The sequence below is a fragment of the Necator americanus genome, chromosome I, assembly GCF_031761385.1.
Source record: "Necator americanus strain Aroian chromosome I, whole genome shotgun sequence".
Classification (NCBI taxonomy): domain Eukaryota; kingdom Metazoa; phylum Nematoda; class Chromadorea; order Rhabditida; family Ancylostomatidae; genus Necator; species Necator americanus.
In genome coordinates this window covers 6,864,394-6,878,902 of record NC_087371.1, presented here as the reverse complement: position 1 = coordinate 6,878,902, position 14,509 = coordinate 6,864,394, and the positions used below count along the sequence as shown (strand labels likewise).

Sequence of the window (14,509 nt, the reverse complement as noted above, 5' to 3'; positions counted from 1 at the left end):
ATGAGCGGTGGTGCCGGTGTCGATTGGCATGATGAGATGGATATCCCGAAAATGGAACTACTCAACGCTGCCTACGAAGGGAATATCAACAAGGTGAGATTGAGAAGCGGAAGTAAACAAACATAAATAAACAATTAAAAAGTAGAGCATTCCTCCTATATTGCTTTAAAACTGTTATATTTCTGCTTTTTCTTGTTCTACCTGATGTCCAACCCCGCCCATTTCCTAGCGTGATCCACCAATCAGCGTGAGGCATCGATTGATCGAAAGTCCTGAATTCTCATATTCTTACTATGCTTTTTTTTACCTTTCGTTTTGCCCTTGTTATTCAAAATCCATCCGAATTTCCGGAACATCAATAAATCAATAACCGATTCCAGGTTGGTGAGCTACTTCGAATGGGTGTGAATATTGATTCGTGTGACGATGATCATGTGACAGCACTGCAAATTGCTGCATTTAATGGAAACAATTCAATGGTGAGTTTAAAATAGCTATATGGTAGATCGCTTCGGGACCCGTCGGGCACTACTTCTCTGCGCTCTCGCAAGCCAATTGGTCCCATCTTTTTTCATCGAATTTGTGATTATTTGGGTTTTTCTTTTTCTGTAAGCTTTAGAAAGAAATCCAAAGTTCTAGTAGGTTGTATTCTTTGATACCGATTACGTTTCGTCCTATATTTATTTACGAGCCCAAGATTATGGGCGTGTAGGGACCCTGATTGCGATCTACCTAACCTACTGATGATGCAAGAAAATTCTAATGAATGATAATGTTTAGGTCACTTATCTTCTCGACGAAGGTGCAGATTTGGAAGCATGCAATCAAGTAGGCATGACACCGTTTCATCATGCTTGTCGTGAAGGGAAAATGACCGTAGTTGAGACATTACTGCAACGTGGTGCCGACATCCATCGAACTACGTGAGTTAATTAAGAAAAAGACTAATTAAAGGTAGTGTATAAAGAAATTGACGATGTTTCTTTGTGGGCAAATAGGTTCCCGGGTAAAGATTACGAGTATGAGCGAGGCCAGCTAAATTCCTTCTGATCTTTCTGAAAAAAGGCATGCGAAACGTCCCTATTTCCTACGAAGCCCGTTAGAACGCTCCGCCCACGAACACGCGCCGCGTCCACGAACTGGCGGTCGAAAATCAATGAGGGTTTCTCAGCAGTCTATTCAAATAAAACCAATGAATGGGGTGCTGAGGAAACCGGAGAATATAATATAATATACAAAGGTGGTGCGTTCGAACGTATCTCCGGGGAACTAAAGCGGTTCCCACGCCGTTTTTTTAGGACGAATAAAGGGAATTGAGCGTGGACACACTCATACTCGTAATCTGCAATCTAAACTCTATATTGTTCCACAGAGACCCCAATATCGTGTATTTTGCTATATGGTGCTTCCAAATAGTTCAAGAGGGCGGCTTTAGTTCAGAAGTAGAATCAAGTCAATCATATAAGTAATAAGACCCACCCTCTTCTTGAGTGAGCTGTTAAACGTTGACATTTTACTATAATTTTTTTTGATGTCCTGTACAAATTTTCTTCCATAATTCTTAAATGACAGTTTGCAGGTATATGGGAGCAACGGCATTGACATTAGCTGCTGCTGGAGGTAACGAAAGAATTTTAAATCCGTCTCCTCTATTTACTTTTCTCCCTTACGTTGTAGCATTATGCGTCGAATGTTTGTCAATAATTTCTATGAATTTTGTCAGCAAAGCTGCTATAGTGGTGAAAGTCGTGAAAATTTATGAAAATTCTATGAAATTTATTGCAGATTTTTGAATATTCTCCTGAAGAGATTGAAAATATCTGTATTCCTTTTAAGACTCGCGTTATTTTAGCTCATCTACATATAGTGAAGAAATTGGTCTCCTTACGTCTAGAGGTCTCACCACCAACTATGGGATTGTGCCCAACACCGCTTATAGCGGCCGCATTCCGCAGTAGTCCACAAATTTGTGGATTTTTGAATCATCGGTGAGTCGGGGAAATCATTCATTTTCACATGAACAAGTTTTAAATGTGTGTTTGATATCGATCAATTATTATGGAGAACTTCACCGATCGATATTAATTGCAATCAGTGCTAAGATTGAGATGAATTATAGTCGAGTTAGAAGGATATGAGGCTCGGTACAGTTGCGTATGCGGCTGCGCTCGAAGCGGCGCGGTGGAGCGCAGCGGTTACGATCTAGCGGGATCCTTACTAGCACCGCTCGTTTTTGTAATTCGCGATGGTCCCACCTCGATCGATCGCAAGCTCAAACGTGCCGCTTCGACCCATATCGCTTATGCAACTGCACCGACCTTTAAACCACCACCCAAAACGGTGCCTTTGACCCAAAGCAATGCTTTGATCGTCATTCCGAAAAATGCTCCACTTCGTCAATACATGGTGAAAAAAGTACTCAAAAATAGGATCAATCAGAATCCCACACAATATTGATTGGTGCATAACTTCAGGGACAAAATTTCTCATTGCAGAGGAGCCCCGATCGATGAGACGTTGGACTCTCTATTAGGATTGTCTGCGCTTTCCTGTGTACTTATGTGTTCGTCAACAAGCGTCTTCTGTGCACTCCTGGACCTTGGCGCCGATCCAACGAAAAAGCAAGTTCTTTCCGACTGACCTATCGATTTTATTGATTGAGAAGTGTTTGAAGAACATTGAAGAAGAAAACCGCCGCCGAATTGGCCGAACAGTTCAAGCGACATGATGTACTAGCTATACTAGCTGATAAAAGTAGAATTAGACACCATGGTGGGTGTTTTCCGCACGATTTCTCATTGGGATTAAGCGTGGCTATGTTAGAACTGCATCAGATAGAACTACTGTGGGCGATATACGACAACTGATCGCGGAAAACCAATTGGATTGTGCCGAATTCGCACGCGGCAAACAAACGCCGCTCGCGGAAAGTGCGACCCCGCTTATGTTCGCAGCAGCGGTTGGAAACGAGCGTGCGGTAGGTCGTAGTACATAGTATGTGTATAGTCGGGTCAAAACGACATGGAGCAGTTGCGTAAGCGGTTTCGCTCGAAGCGGCGAAATTGAGGTTAAGATCGAGTTGGTACCATCGCGGATTACGACGAAGAACGGTGTCAGCAAGGGTCCCGCATCGATTTTGACCGCTACGCTCCGCCGCAGCGCTTCGAGTGCAACCGCTTACGCAACTGCACCGTGCTTCATTTCGTTTTTCGTTTTGACCCTACTTTATCTAAGTCACTACAGTAAATCTGAGGTGATTTAGGTCAGACGTCTACTTGATTTACGAGTAGAGGTTAATGATGCTGAATCTCGTTATGCTCTCACCGCTCTTCACATCGCATCGCTGCTCAGGTAAGCATAGAGGAACGTCTATCGAACCATGTATTGAGTTATGGACTGATTTTCGTCTAATTTCAGATTTGATGCGATTGCTCTTGTGCTCTTAATGAACGATGCTAAAACTAGTGATTTGACTACACTGAATCTTTCCCCATTTGATTTTTATATATCATGCTCAGGTAGAGTTCCAGCCAAAATTTCTGTTCCGTTGGGCTGTCGTATTGCGACAGTTACACGCACGATTGTGGAATTACCACTCCCCATACACAGTTGCCAACGATATTGATTGACAGGCAGAGCCCTGTGACATGGCCCGGTCGAAACGATCGAACTCTCGGTGCAGCTGCGTAAGCGGCTGCGTTCGAAGTGGTGCAGTGGTAGCGGGACCCTCGCTAGTCCGGGAAAAAGGTAGTTGGCGGCCCGGGAGGCACTCAACTCTGCTCTCGTTGAACTGTGCTCAACCTGCACTTAGAGCGCAAAAAAGCGTTCTTGACAATCAGATGCGGATAGCGGAGAAGCCATATTAGACCATTTTATGGTTTTTTTTTTTATCGTTGAAAGAAATACATGATATGACTTAGCTATTCACTTTCGGTAAGGATGTTTGGAAAGTCTGGTAAAGTTAAAGCAGTAGTTGTTCCAGCTCTATTTTCTTTTTTTTTCTCTTAGTTGCTTTACTCTCCATGTCATAAATCCTCTAAGACTAATGCCTAGTTCGGTTTTAGGGACAACATTAATGTCCTACTCCAATATTTTTCGATCAATCCATTAAGCTACTCGCTATTATTGTTCTACTGTTCCAGTTATTCCCTTCAAGTGTTGAACTTTTGCCTCCTTAAGGAGGAAAATGATAAAAAGGATAAAGTTTTTGGCGTTAATCAAACCGCTTGGGATCGCGTAGATCACCTCAATTTAGATCGTTTGAGCCTTCCAATGTACGTATGAATCCTTCTAAGACTAGCCGATACTTCAAGTTAGGTTTTTAGGGTCCCAGACTAAATCCGATACCAATTTTCGACCCCCAAAGGATGAAACTTGGTGAGCACTAGTGTCGGATTTGAACCTGAACTTTAGAGGCCATTCCTTAAATGGGAAAGTCACTTTTCAGTTAAGGACGGTCGGATCTTTGCGCTCTATGGACTTTTTCGTGCTCTAAATACACGTCGAGTGCAGTTCAGTCAGAGCAGGGTTGAGTGCCCCCTCCCTCCCAAACTACCTTTTGTCTGCTAGCTCCACTCATCGTTGTAATCCTAGTGACGTTTTGACTCGACCATAACTCTAGTCGCCCGACCGTTCAGGAAAAATGCATAGTTTACTTGTTTTCCTCCTTTTGTTTCATAACATTTTTTCTCGTTTGTCAGATGAACCGGACCCAAGCCTACGAGCAATGCTGCACTGTTATCGCCCATCTCGCCTGGACGGAAAAATGAATCTTAGTGCCAGTAGTGGCACGTTATCGAAAGTGCTAACAACAGGACGACCAAAAGTGAGTTCTAAAGAAGTCATTCATAAAACTTGACATAACTCTTCGTATTTAGGAGTGGCTGTCTCGTTTCTCAAGTCAACTGGGTATCTCTGCAGAATCACAAGCTGCATCGAGTATGATGGAGATGCGACAATGGCGAGATTATTGGACGAGAATCAGCGGTACGGATGGTCGCTTCTGGAGGGTAAGTTGCTGTGGTGGGCGGGGTCTGTGCCTGCTGTGATTGGTCGAGTAGTGAATGCTACATTCAGTGACGATTTTTTTGCCGACGTGCTAATGCAATCGTTCTGATACATAAATACAAGCTAATACTTCTTAAAAACTAATTGGATGAAATTGTGAGTCTATTTGCTAGAATAGTTAATTAGGAGGAGGATGAGGATTACCAGCAACAAAATACTTAAGACTTGATTCACCACGATTCGAAGTTTTATTTTGAATCGTAGATGCTAGTGATACCAGAAAATCTTTTCAGAAACTTGTCACCGCCGAGGAAATTCTCCGGATGACAAAAAATGCGACACCGCTCAAAAATGTCACTTACGACACGGTGCTAGATGCAGTTAAGAAAATGGCTCAGGTGTGTGATTCTGGAATCTGCTTTTTTTTGCACTGCTGTAGCGTAAGTAGGAACTTATAGCAATGCCAGTCATTTGCTGTCAACTGTTTCTACGACTCATACGTCGGCGAGGTGAAACGAGGAGACACCGATGCAGAGAATGACAACTATAAATGGGAATACTATGACCGCGCACAAATGTACACATCACAATGCGTAAGTGCTTATTTCCACTACTGCCTACTGTTTCTCTGCGCTTTGGCAGCGGAAGTGTCAAAGATGTTTCTGCTAATCAGCAATCAACAGTCTAATCAACATCGGAAATGTCTAGGGTTACCAACAGTCAAAGAGGAGGGTTATCAATCCAAGGGATTCCATTGTGGTACATCGAAGAGACGGAAGTGATGGTAAGTTGGCGATGTTTTACTGCGCTAATAAACTATGATAACCATACTTCGTTTGATAAACGCTGCAAAATATTATAAACCTTATTAAAAATCCACTTTTAGGAAGAGGCGAAACGATCCTTTTTAAGTTTGCCGCTATCCTTTTTTTTATGAAATACTTTATTAAGCGCAGTTAGGTCAGAACAATATCAAGAACGGACAGTTGCGTAAGCGACTGCGCTCGAAACGAAGCGGTGGAACGTAGCGGTTGGGATCGTGTGAGAATCCTCGCTATCGAAACCCATCCCTGCAGTTCGCCATGGTCCCACCTCGATTCCAACCGCTCTCTCCACCGCACCGCTTCGGGCACAGCCGCTTACGCAACTGTCCGTACTTCATGTCGTTTTGACCCGACTGTATGCGTCGTTTTATTATTGTGTTGAAAATATTGAGTGAGGGGCGGGTGTGGCGCAGTCGGTTAGAGGTCCGTTGTAGCCACACGGTCGAGGGTTCGAAACCGCACTAGTGCAAACCAAGCCTTTCATCCCTCCGGGGTCGATAAATTGGTACCAGACTTGTCTCGGAGGACAAAAACACTGACTTGATCATCGGCTGGCCCCCGCAAGTCATTGTATAGGCCCACACGCGTTCCAAAACCTCAACGATTACGAATTCCAGTGAAACGCGTTGGCGCATCCCGAGTGGATTGATACGCCAAAGACTTTATCTTTTTTTAATGTTGAGTGAGCAATGTGAAACGAATATTACCTATTGAAATTGTGCTAACAACAAAACAACAATAGTACGATTAGAGACCGACCCATTCCGCTGCTACTCGGAAGCACTACTGGTACTGGGATTTAGCTATGATCACTCTAGTTTTCAACTCGTAATATGTTACATTTTTATATCTTCTTTGGTCCATTTCTTCGACGCTCGACGTGATATAATGATCCTGTACCAAATACCTCTTTTCTGGAGTTTTTTTTTTTCCGCACTCAAGCACAATTTAATCACGATCGCTCGTCACTGTCATTTCTTTTGTTCTCTTTTTTCTCTCTCTGTGTTTCTGTTCGCTTTCGCTTAGTGCCTCATTCACGTAGGAAACAGTTCTTTTTCATATATTCGATCACATGTCGATTTTATTCGTAGCAGGTGGTTTAGGTAGTCGCAAACCACGCACACTATCATTCTTGGAGTCCCCATCACAAAATCAAATGCGTACAACTCCAAGAATGCTGAAGAAGTCGCGAGAGTCAATGGTTATGGATGAAAGTGTGACTCGAGGTGGTTACGAACAACTAAGGAAGTTCGTTTTTCCTGTTTTATTTTGTTTCCTTCTTTTCCATACGTGCGATGGGGAGGAGGCGGACCCTCCTTAGGTGAAAGGGGTCCAGCTCATGGGGTGGAACTCAAGTGAAGAGGATTCTCTCGCCAACCGTCCAAAAGTGAAGGGGGAGGGGAATTCCATCTCCAGCCGCCCAAAAGTGAAAGGGATGGGGGCATCAGCTCCGATTATCGCATGTTTCTTTTTTTTCTGTATTTCCTTCTTGCTCATCAGGAAGAATACGGGGTAATGTGGCCATCAGTTCTGTTATTATTATTTTACCATTTGATATTATCTAGAACCTCTTCTACACCTCTTCTCGTACAAGTGCCAACAATGTTAGGAACGCCACATGTTCGTTTGGCACTCAGCCAATCGGAGCGACGGCGGACAGTTGAAGGTAATAATTTTATTCAAATCCGTAGTAGTGACATACGTGATAAGATGAATATAGGTCCCAATCGGATATTTGTGGTATGAAATTGCCGTTGCGTGTGTTTTAAGATCACTATTTTATGCTTGTTGTTTCTTTGTCATAGTTTTTCTCTCGTTGTTTTGCTGCTACTGCGCAGCTGCCACGGGGTCCGCCCGCGAATAACTTATAACGCAATGGTCGCAGGGCGCTACGTAAAGGAACAAAAAATAGGTCACCAAGTGTAGTTTGCTAAAAATTGGCGTATTTTCTAGAGCGAATATGGGGTGAATTACGAAAACACGGTCTGATGCAATACGTTGACGTGCTGCAGAAAGAAGAAATTGATGCTGAGGTAAGAGTGACGACCAGTTCTAGCTATAAGCTACTGGAATTCACTTTTTTTTTGCATTTTCAAGTAATTCTTCAAAGAATTAATGCCGTTCCTTCAGTCATTCTTCACTCTGAACGATCACGATTTGAAGAATATGGGTATTACAACACAAGCACATCGTACAGCTATTCTGAATGTGAAAAATCATCTCATTAGTATATCATAACATTTAATATTCCAGCTGTTTTACTCATCCTGTTGCCAAATACGATATTTCTAGTGAAGTGTTAGGACATCTAGTCAAAAATTGATCACGTTTTTTTTTTCTATTTCCTTTTTCTCTTTGTTTATCTCGCTTATTTCTTCCTGGGTACTTGCTACTAATGACGATGTAACAAATGTTGTTATTGAACGGGTATGTGAAGAAATTTTTAATGAATAAATTTCCAGAGCCTTATCCAAAAATTGATTTAAAAACTTCTGTGACCGTTTTTCATGCATCACTTCTACTAAAAACTTACATATTGCATCCACAATTTTGCCGTGGATAATTTGACTCAAGTGATTTCCCTCAGGAGATAGAAATATTTCAGTGGAAAAGAATCGAATTCATAGATCTCGATGGAAGACATCAGGAGTGAACATTTTCCAGAAATTCTGTGTCCTTTAAATTCTCAAAGTTTATCAAGTAGTAAGCTACTGTGTGAATGGTTTGTTGCCTTTTAAAAAAAAAACTCATGTTTTTTCTGATAGGTCCCAACATTTTGTAGTCATGCTCGAAAACTTAAGCTAATGAACCACGCAACATAATAAGACATTAATAAATAATACATTAAATTTGTTTGCGGAATGAAATTTCTGCTGGCGCGAAAACGTTGAGGATGTAAGGATTTGGTGATCAGGCTTTGTCGAAAATAAAGTATTTACAAGTGGTACGAACAATTCCAAGAGGAGGCAGAGAAAGTGTTGAAAAATGAAGCAGTGTGGTTTCCATTCGGCCAACTACATGTAGTGATGAACAAAACGTCAAGGAAATCAAGGATTTTGTGCTTAAAATCGTCGATTGACCAGTAGGGTCTCAGCCGAAGTCGTTGGCATGGATATGCGGCTAGAGAACTTGATTTTTGCACCACGATAATGCGGCGTCAGACATTCGATTGATTGTTCGTGACCATTTGACCAAAAATTTGACCCCTACCGTTCCGTAACCATCGTTTTTAACAAAAATTTAGCTCCATACGGTTTCTCACTATTCAATAAACTAAAAAAAAGCTATCACTTCGAGGACACCGTTTCGAGTCCGTAGAAGAGATCCAACGCTGAATCGCTGCGTGACCTGAAGCGCACTGAAGCGCAAAATTTAGTTCGATAACTGTTTCAGGACGTGAAAATAAACTTGGCATGAGAGTATTTTTTCGGAGGCGAATTACTTTGAAGGAGACGAAGTAGATTCGTCTGAAAAAATGAATAAGTAATAAATAGAATAAATAAAGATTGGGATGAATAAACAAAGAACTTGTAAAATTTATTTTAAAAAGTCACCTTTCAATCTTATTACAGTAATATATCGAAATTGTAATGTCAAAAAACACTAATCATAACTTCTAAAACGTTAGATTTAACTTAAATCTACAAACATTAAATAGATTTAGTAACAAGAAAAGACATCAACACAGCTTCAAGTTTTCTTCATACGATCCCCATATTCTTCTTCATCCATAAATTTGCTGGCGGCTACGTGAACATGTGTTCGCATTGGGCACTGACAATACCAACCATCCAAACCGGGTAATCCCGGTGCTCCTGGAATCCCGCCGATTCCATTCGGACCAGGCGTACCGTCGCGACCAGGTGCGCCTGGGATTCCTGGAGCACCATGTGCTCCCGGAGTTCCTGGTGCACCCGGATGACCTGGCGCTCCACTTGCGCCCATTGGACCCGGTGAACCTCGTGGTCCGCCTCGACGTTTAACTGACCTGCCTGGTAGGCCAGGCATTCCAGGAACTTTGTTATAGCCGGGGATTCCTGGTGAGCCTGGTGGACCTTGTACTCCTTCGTGTCCGTTACGGCCAGGAAGCCCCTGCAGCCCAGGTTGTCCGGGTGGTCCGCGAGGTCCCATTGCTCCCATAAATCCTTGGGGACCTGGGGGTCCCGGCGGACATGGATGACATACAGTGTACCGAGATCTTTGAGTTCCGACAACCATTCCGTCCACGCCAGGCATGCCGACGGCGCCGGGTGTGCCGTCTACACCGCGTTCTCCCGGGAGTCCTTGCGGGCCCGCTGGTCCCGGAGGACAAGCGGTAGGTTGCAAAGCACAATTACATTCCTCTCGCCCGTAAATCACATGTTTTTTCGCGCGGGATGGAACCCAGTAAATAGTCCTAACATCGATAGATTCCATAATAGCACGCCATGTATCGTCTGCTTTAACCTAAATTTCATACGTAGAGAAGGGATTTGAAGAAAAATCTAAAATTAGAATGGATTTTTTTCATTGGAAAGTTGAAATATCTGAATCAAATAAAGATCAATCAAGAATCAAGAAATGAGAGAAATTCTTATTTCGTTGCATGCAGAAAGTAAAACTTTGTTGTACCTATGAATTAATAGTGTTAGTTGTACAAATTACTTATTAATTAAAATTCTACAAATTCGAAGGTAGAAGGAAGAAAGAAAGGTAAAGCGTTCATGATGTTCAGGGAATTATAACCAAAATGTTGATAACTCACTCTAAAATCCTTTAAATCTGACATCGCATCTTCGTGTAAAAAATCGATATCGTTGTGAAGTTTACAGATGCAGCATACAACTATTAGAATTACCAGTGACAGCATAAAGCAAATAGTTTGAAGAAGAGCCGTTTCCTTGCCGGACATTTCCACTCACTTCTGCTCGATTCGTGCCGATTCGGCTTATATAGATGTAAATGTCGCACGGAGTCCAGACAACGTCTAATCGCATGTCCAGGTGAAATCAGAGCCAGAAAAAACAACCCCTCATCCAAGCACTTCACCCAGTTGAGGAACTGCCGATCTCCTGAGTTGAAGTGTTCTAATTGGAGCTTTTTAGTGTTGAATCCTCGATTTTTTTTCCTTCTGCTGAGGAAATTTGTTGAAGTGCGGTAATTTTCTGTAAAAGTCCCCTTATGAAGAGTCTGGCAGCTAGTTTCGCCAAGGTTACTGGAATTTTCCAGCGGCTACTCTTTAGATCACTTTAGATTTTTGTGTGACGTTGACGTGTTCACATTAAACTGAATCTTATCGTGTTTCAAGAGGAAGCGAGTTGAAATTTCCGTAATTTTCCTTTCCCCGTTCTCAAATACTTTCCCTTCATTACGATCGTGGAAAGTTCTCTGACCGTGCGCACACTTCCGGAAAGAGAGCGATGGTACGGTGGAGAGCGCAGACGGTGATAGAAACTAAAGAGACTGTTGATTTACAGGAACAGATCGGAATCCTCCCAGAAAGCAAAGTGTCAGATTAGTTAGAATAAGTAAGAAGAAGAGAAGAATGAAAGAGTTTCGAAAATTCCAGAAAAAAAAAACCAATGTTCTCGTTGGATTTTTCAGTGTTTCTCCTGAATTTCTGAGGACGATCTTTTAGGATAAAGGACAAAGGATGAAGTGTCTGGCGTTGATCAATCCGCTTAGGATGCGACACCATGCTGACTACAATTCAGTATCTCTTGAGGTCGTTACGAACGTGTAACTGGGCTATGGAATGACTTGCGGGGGCTATGTGTCAAGTCAGTGTCTTTATCCTCCCAGACAAGTTTGGTACCAATTTATCGACCTCGGAAGGATGAAAGGCTTGGCGAACACCGGGGCGGACTCGAACCTCCGATCGATCGTGCAGGTGGCGGAACCTTTAGCCGCTACAATACACCCACCTCACAAAATGTCCATAGAGCACAAAAACCATTTTCAAGTCACAAATGAGTTTCGTACTTGAGAAGACGATAATTATGCTGCTAGAACTCTCTTTTCTAGTTGCTCGGGAGCTCAATTCACAAGAAGAAAGAAGCCATAGCTGAACCTCTTAACACCGCATCCTAAACGGTCTTTTAAGCGCATAAAAAGGATCCGGAGAGGACTAGAGTCTGAATTGGTTATATTAGGATTCATTTGGACAGTGTTATGTATTTTATTTTGAAATCTCTTCACCTGATTGTGATTCTCGAGTGTTTGGAGGCCGTGTATACAAGTCTGATTCAGTCTGATTCTGAGCTACCTGCATCTGATCATCCATTACGAAAAATTAGGGCCAAGCCGGTGATCGAAACCGGGACCTCTCGCACCCAAAGCGAGAATCATACCACTAGACCACTTGGCCGTGCTGAGACCATCCGCGGATGTCAGAAACGTGAGTCGGAATGGAGAGAAATCATGGAGGAGATTGCGATGGTGTCGTAAAGCAAGTATTTGGAGGCACACGTCTGGTTGTTACCTGCACGTGGAAACCCTGTTTTCGATAAATGTAATCACTCAACTGGTATAACACTTTATTCCACGAGTTGTATAACTTGTATTGTTGTATGGCGCAGTTTTTTCAAACACTTCAAAAAGGTGCTGTGCTCCAGCACACTGCTGGGGTCCATACCTTCATACCCCAAATCCCCAAGGAGAAACATGGATGGAATCTTTAGCAACAAACGTCTGTTTCGTAACGTTAAACTGCCAGTCGCTGTCGAGTATGCAGAATCATTTCTTTTTTTTTATTGTAGGAAAGACGCATCAAAGGGTCCCACATCGAGAACTACAAGGAACTCGAGAACTACTATCTACTACGGTGAAGTTAATGAAAAGAATGTAGATGGGCGAGCGGTAGCTGTCAGGATGAACTACAATAAGCTGGTGAAGGAATTTCTTCCAACGTTCCAATGTTGCTTTCGTGTACGAATATGGCCGGGCATAGCTGGCGCAGACGGCTACAATACTATGCATGAACATTGAAAAACCGACGGTGAGTGACGGTGCAGCACCGTCGGCCAAAATAGAAATCTGAGAACAAGTTATATACCATTAGATTCCTCTCTCTCTGAGATCTATCCAAAACTCCCATATCGTTAGGAAAGGAGCAAAATGGTGCCAGATATGCGCCAAAAAAGCAATAGTTGGAATCTAACATAGCCTAAGGTTACAAATAGAAAAGTGTTAAGAGACTCAAACGTTCACGTTTGGTCAGGACATCAAGGAATTAGCGCAGAGCACATGAAAGTGTTAGTTTGTCTTTTTTTAAAGCTCATTTATGCGACTTTGTTTATTGTGTAAAATCGCGGTACGTCCTTACTTTGAACCTTTGTAGCAAGGATAGAATTTATCAAAGTAGCCAAAAAGTTGCCATTAAGAGCGCAATTATGTCTGAATTTCGTGAGATTTTCATTGTTTGTGCAAAAACGGACTTCGTTCGCCCACTAGGACAACGCAAAGCTTGGAAATTCCACTTTTCTCCACTAATTAATAGCTATTGATTGTTATGTATGTTGGTTAAGAGATCTGTTTGCCGAACTGCTCATACCACTCCGTTACTGCAATTGAAATTTTATAGTAATTTTCTTTATTCTGATAAGAGAATTAAGGCCTTGTCATACTAAATAAAGCACTTAACAATGAAAAACATAGAGTACAGGATAGATCAAGAAGAACAATAGAAATGATACAAACATTGCAAAATTGACCTGATAGAAGAAGAGCAACACACTGGCTGAGGATGAGAGAACTTTTAAGGTGGATATTTAGGTGATTCCTTTGTTATAACTAGTAACATAAGAAAAAAATTTGTTTCCAACAAAAAACAGTGCTTTTAGGAATGAATCTGAATCGAAACGACTGTATATCTATGTAAGAAGTGATGAACGAAGGGATTCGCATGGTTTTCAAGAGCTCCTTCTGCAAAAAAAAAGTTGGAAAACCAGTTCTGGAGAACCGATTTTATAAAAAGGATTGTATGGAAGAATATGCAAATAAATTTCTACTTCATAAAGTCGATTTTACTACAAGTATGGCTCTTCATACAGGTTTTCATTCCAGGAATTTCACTCTTAGACAAAAGCTGCCGCATATCAGCGATGGAATTCACAAGTTCGTAAAAAGGACAGATCCAAACTTCATATGCACGTCACATTGAGAAAAAAGGTATGGGCAGGGAAGATTTCTCACTCGAGCAGGAAGCTTCAACGAGTGAAAGAGGTTCAGTGTCGTTGCTAACTATCAGACGCTAAACCTCGCAGAATTGTCCACAGTTTGCTTCCCAAAAATTGAAAGTTTGTGATCTTTTTCTCAAACGAAGACACAATCAATTATCGTGGACAATCCTGACAATGTTGCCAAGATTTGTTGGACTCCGCGTAAACGAGAAAGATGAATGAGGAGTCAGAAACGGATAGATCTCAATCCTTGTAAATACAATTTTTGTACCGAACTCTAATTTGGTCCTAACAATTCCATTAAACCAATACTTCAAATCATTTCTAAGCAGATCAGACTAGAGTGACAAGAACTTAGAGAAAGGTGTCGTGTAATGTTCGCTGAACCAACAATCGCCCTATCCTAAACTTGGAGCAACGCTAAATATAATTGTTGCCAAAGAAAAATGTCGATTTTTGCAAAATTGGCTAATCGGCAAATTAAAGAATGAAAGCCATCATAAACAAACAATGAGCTTT

At 42.0% G+C, this 14,509-nt stretch overlaps 3 protein-coding genes across 4 annotated transcripts; 2 read left to right on the top strand and 1 right to left on the bottom strand.

Annotated features, from left to right (window-relative positions):
- On the top strand, window positions 1–8,069 carry RB195_004743 (uncharacterized protein; the record flags this gene model as incomplete). The annotated part of the gene is made up of 19 exons (XM_064182723.1): window positions 1–93; window positions 381–479; window positions 781–923; window positions 1,580–1,620; window positions 1,853–1,988; window positions 2,496–2,621; window positions 2,675–2,772; window positions 2,835–2,977; window positions 3,263–3,351; window positions 3,418–3,518; window positions 4,701–4,825; window positions 4,878–5,009; window positions 5,301–5,405; window positions 5,466–5,600; window positions 5,716–5,791; window positions 6,935–7,079; window positions 7,397–7,497; window positions 7,785–7,864; window positions 7,962–8,069. 19 exons carry the CDS (start codon window positions 1–3, stop codon window positions 8,067–8,069), a joined length of 2,076 nt encoding a protein of 691 aa, XP_064033990.1.
- Window positions 8,070–9,521: 1,452 nt separating this feature from the next.
- On the bottom strand, window positions 9,522–10,722 carry RB195_004742 (uncharacterized protein; the record flags this gene model as incomplete). Of its 2 annotated transcripts, XM_064182722.1 has the most annotated exons (2): window positions 9,522–10,277; window positions 10,576–10,722. In XM_064182722.1, the coding sequence occupies 2 exons, from the start codon at window positions 10,720–10,722 to the stop codon at window positions 9,522–9,524; spliced, it is 903 nt and encodes a 300-aa protein (XP_064033989.1). The 2 variants fall into 2 exon arrangements, with proteins under 2 accessions (XP_064033989.1, XP_013304236.2); XM_013448782.2 differs by lacking the exon at window positions 10,576–10,722 and having other exon boundaries at window positions 9,522–10,247.
- Window positions 10,723–11,981: 1,259 nt separating this feature from the next.
- Window positions 11,982–12,257, top strand: RB195_004741 (uncharacterized protein; the record flags this gene model as incomplete). Its single annotated transcript, XM_064182721.1, has 1 exon — window positions 11,982–12,257. The coding sequence occupies one exon, from the start codon at window positions 11,982–11,984 to the stop codon at window positions 12,255–12,257; it is 276 nt and encodes a 91-aa protein (XP_064033988.1).
- Between the last annotated feature and the right edge of the window lie 2,252 nt (window positions 12,258–14,509).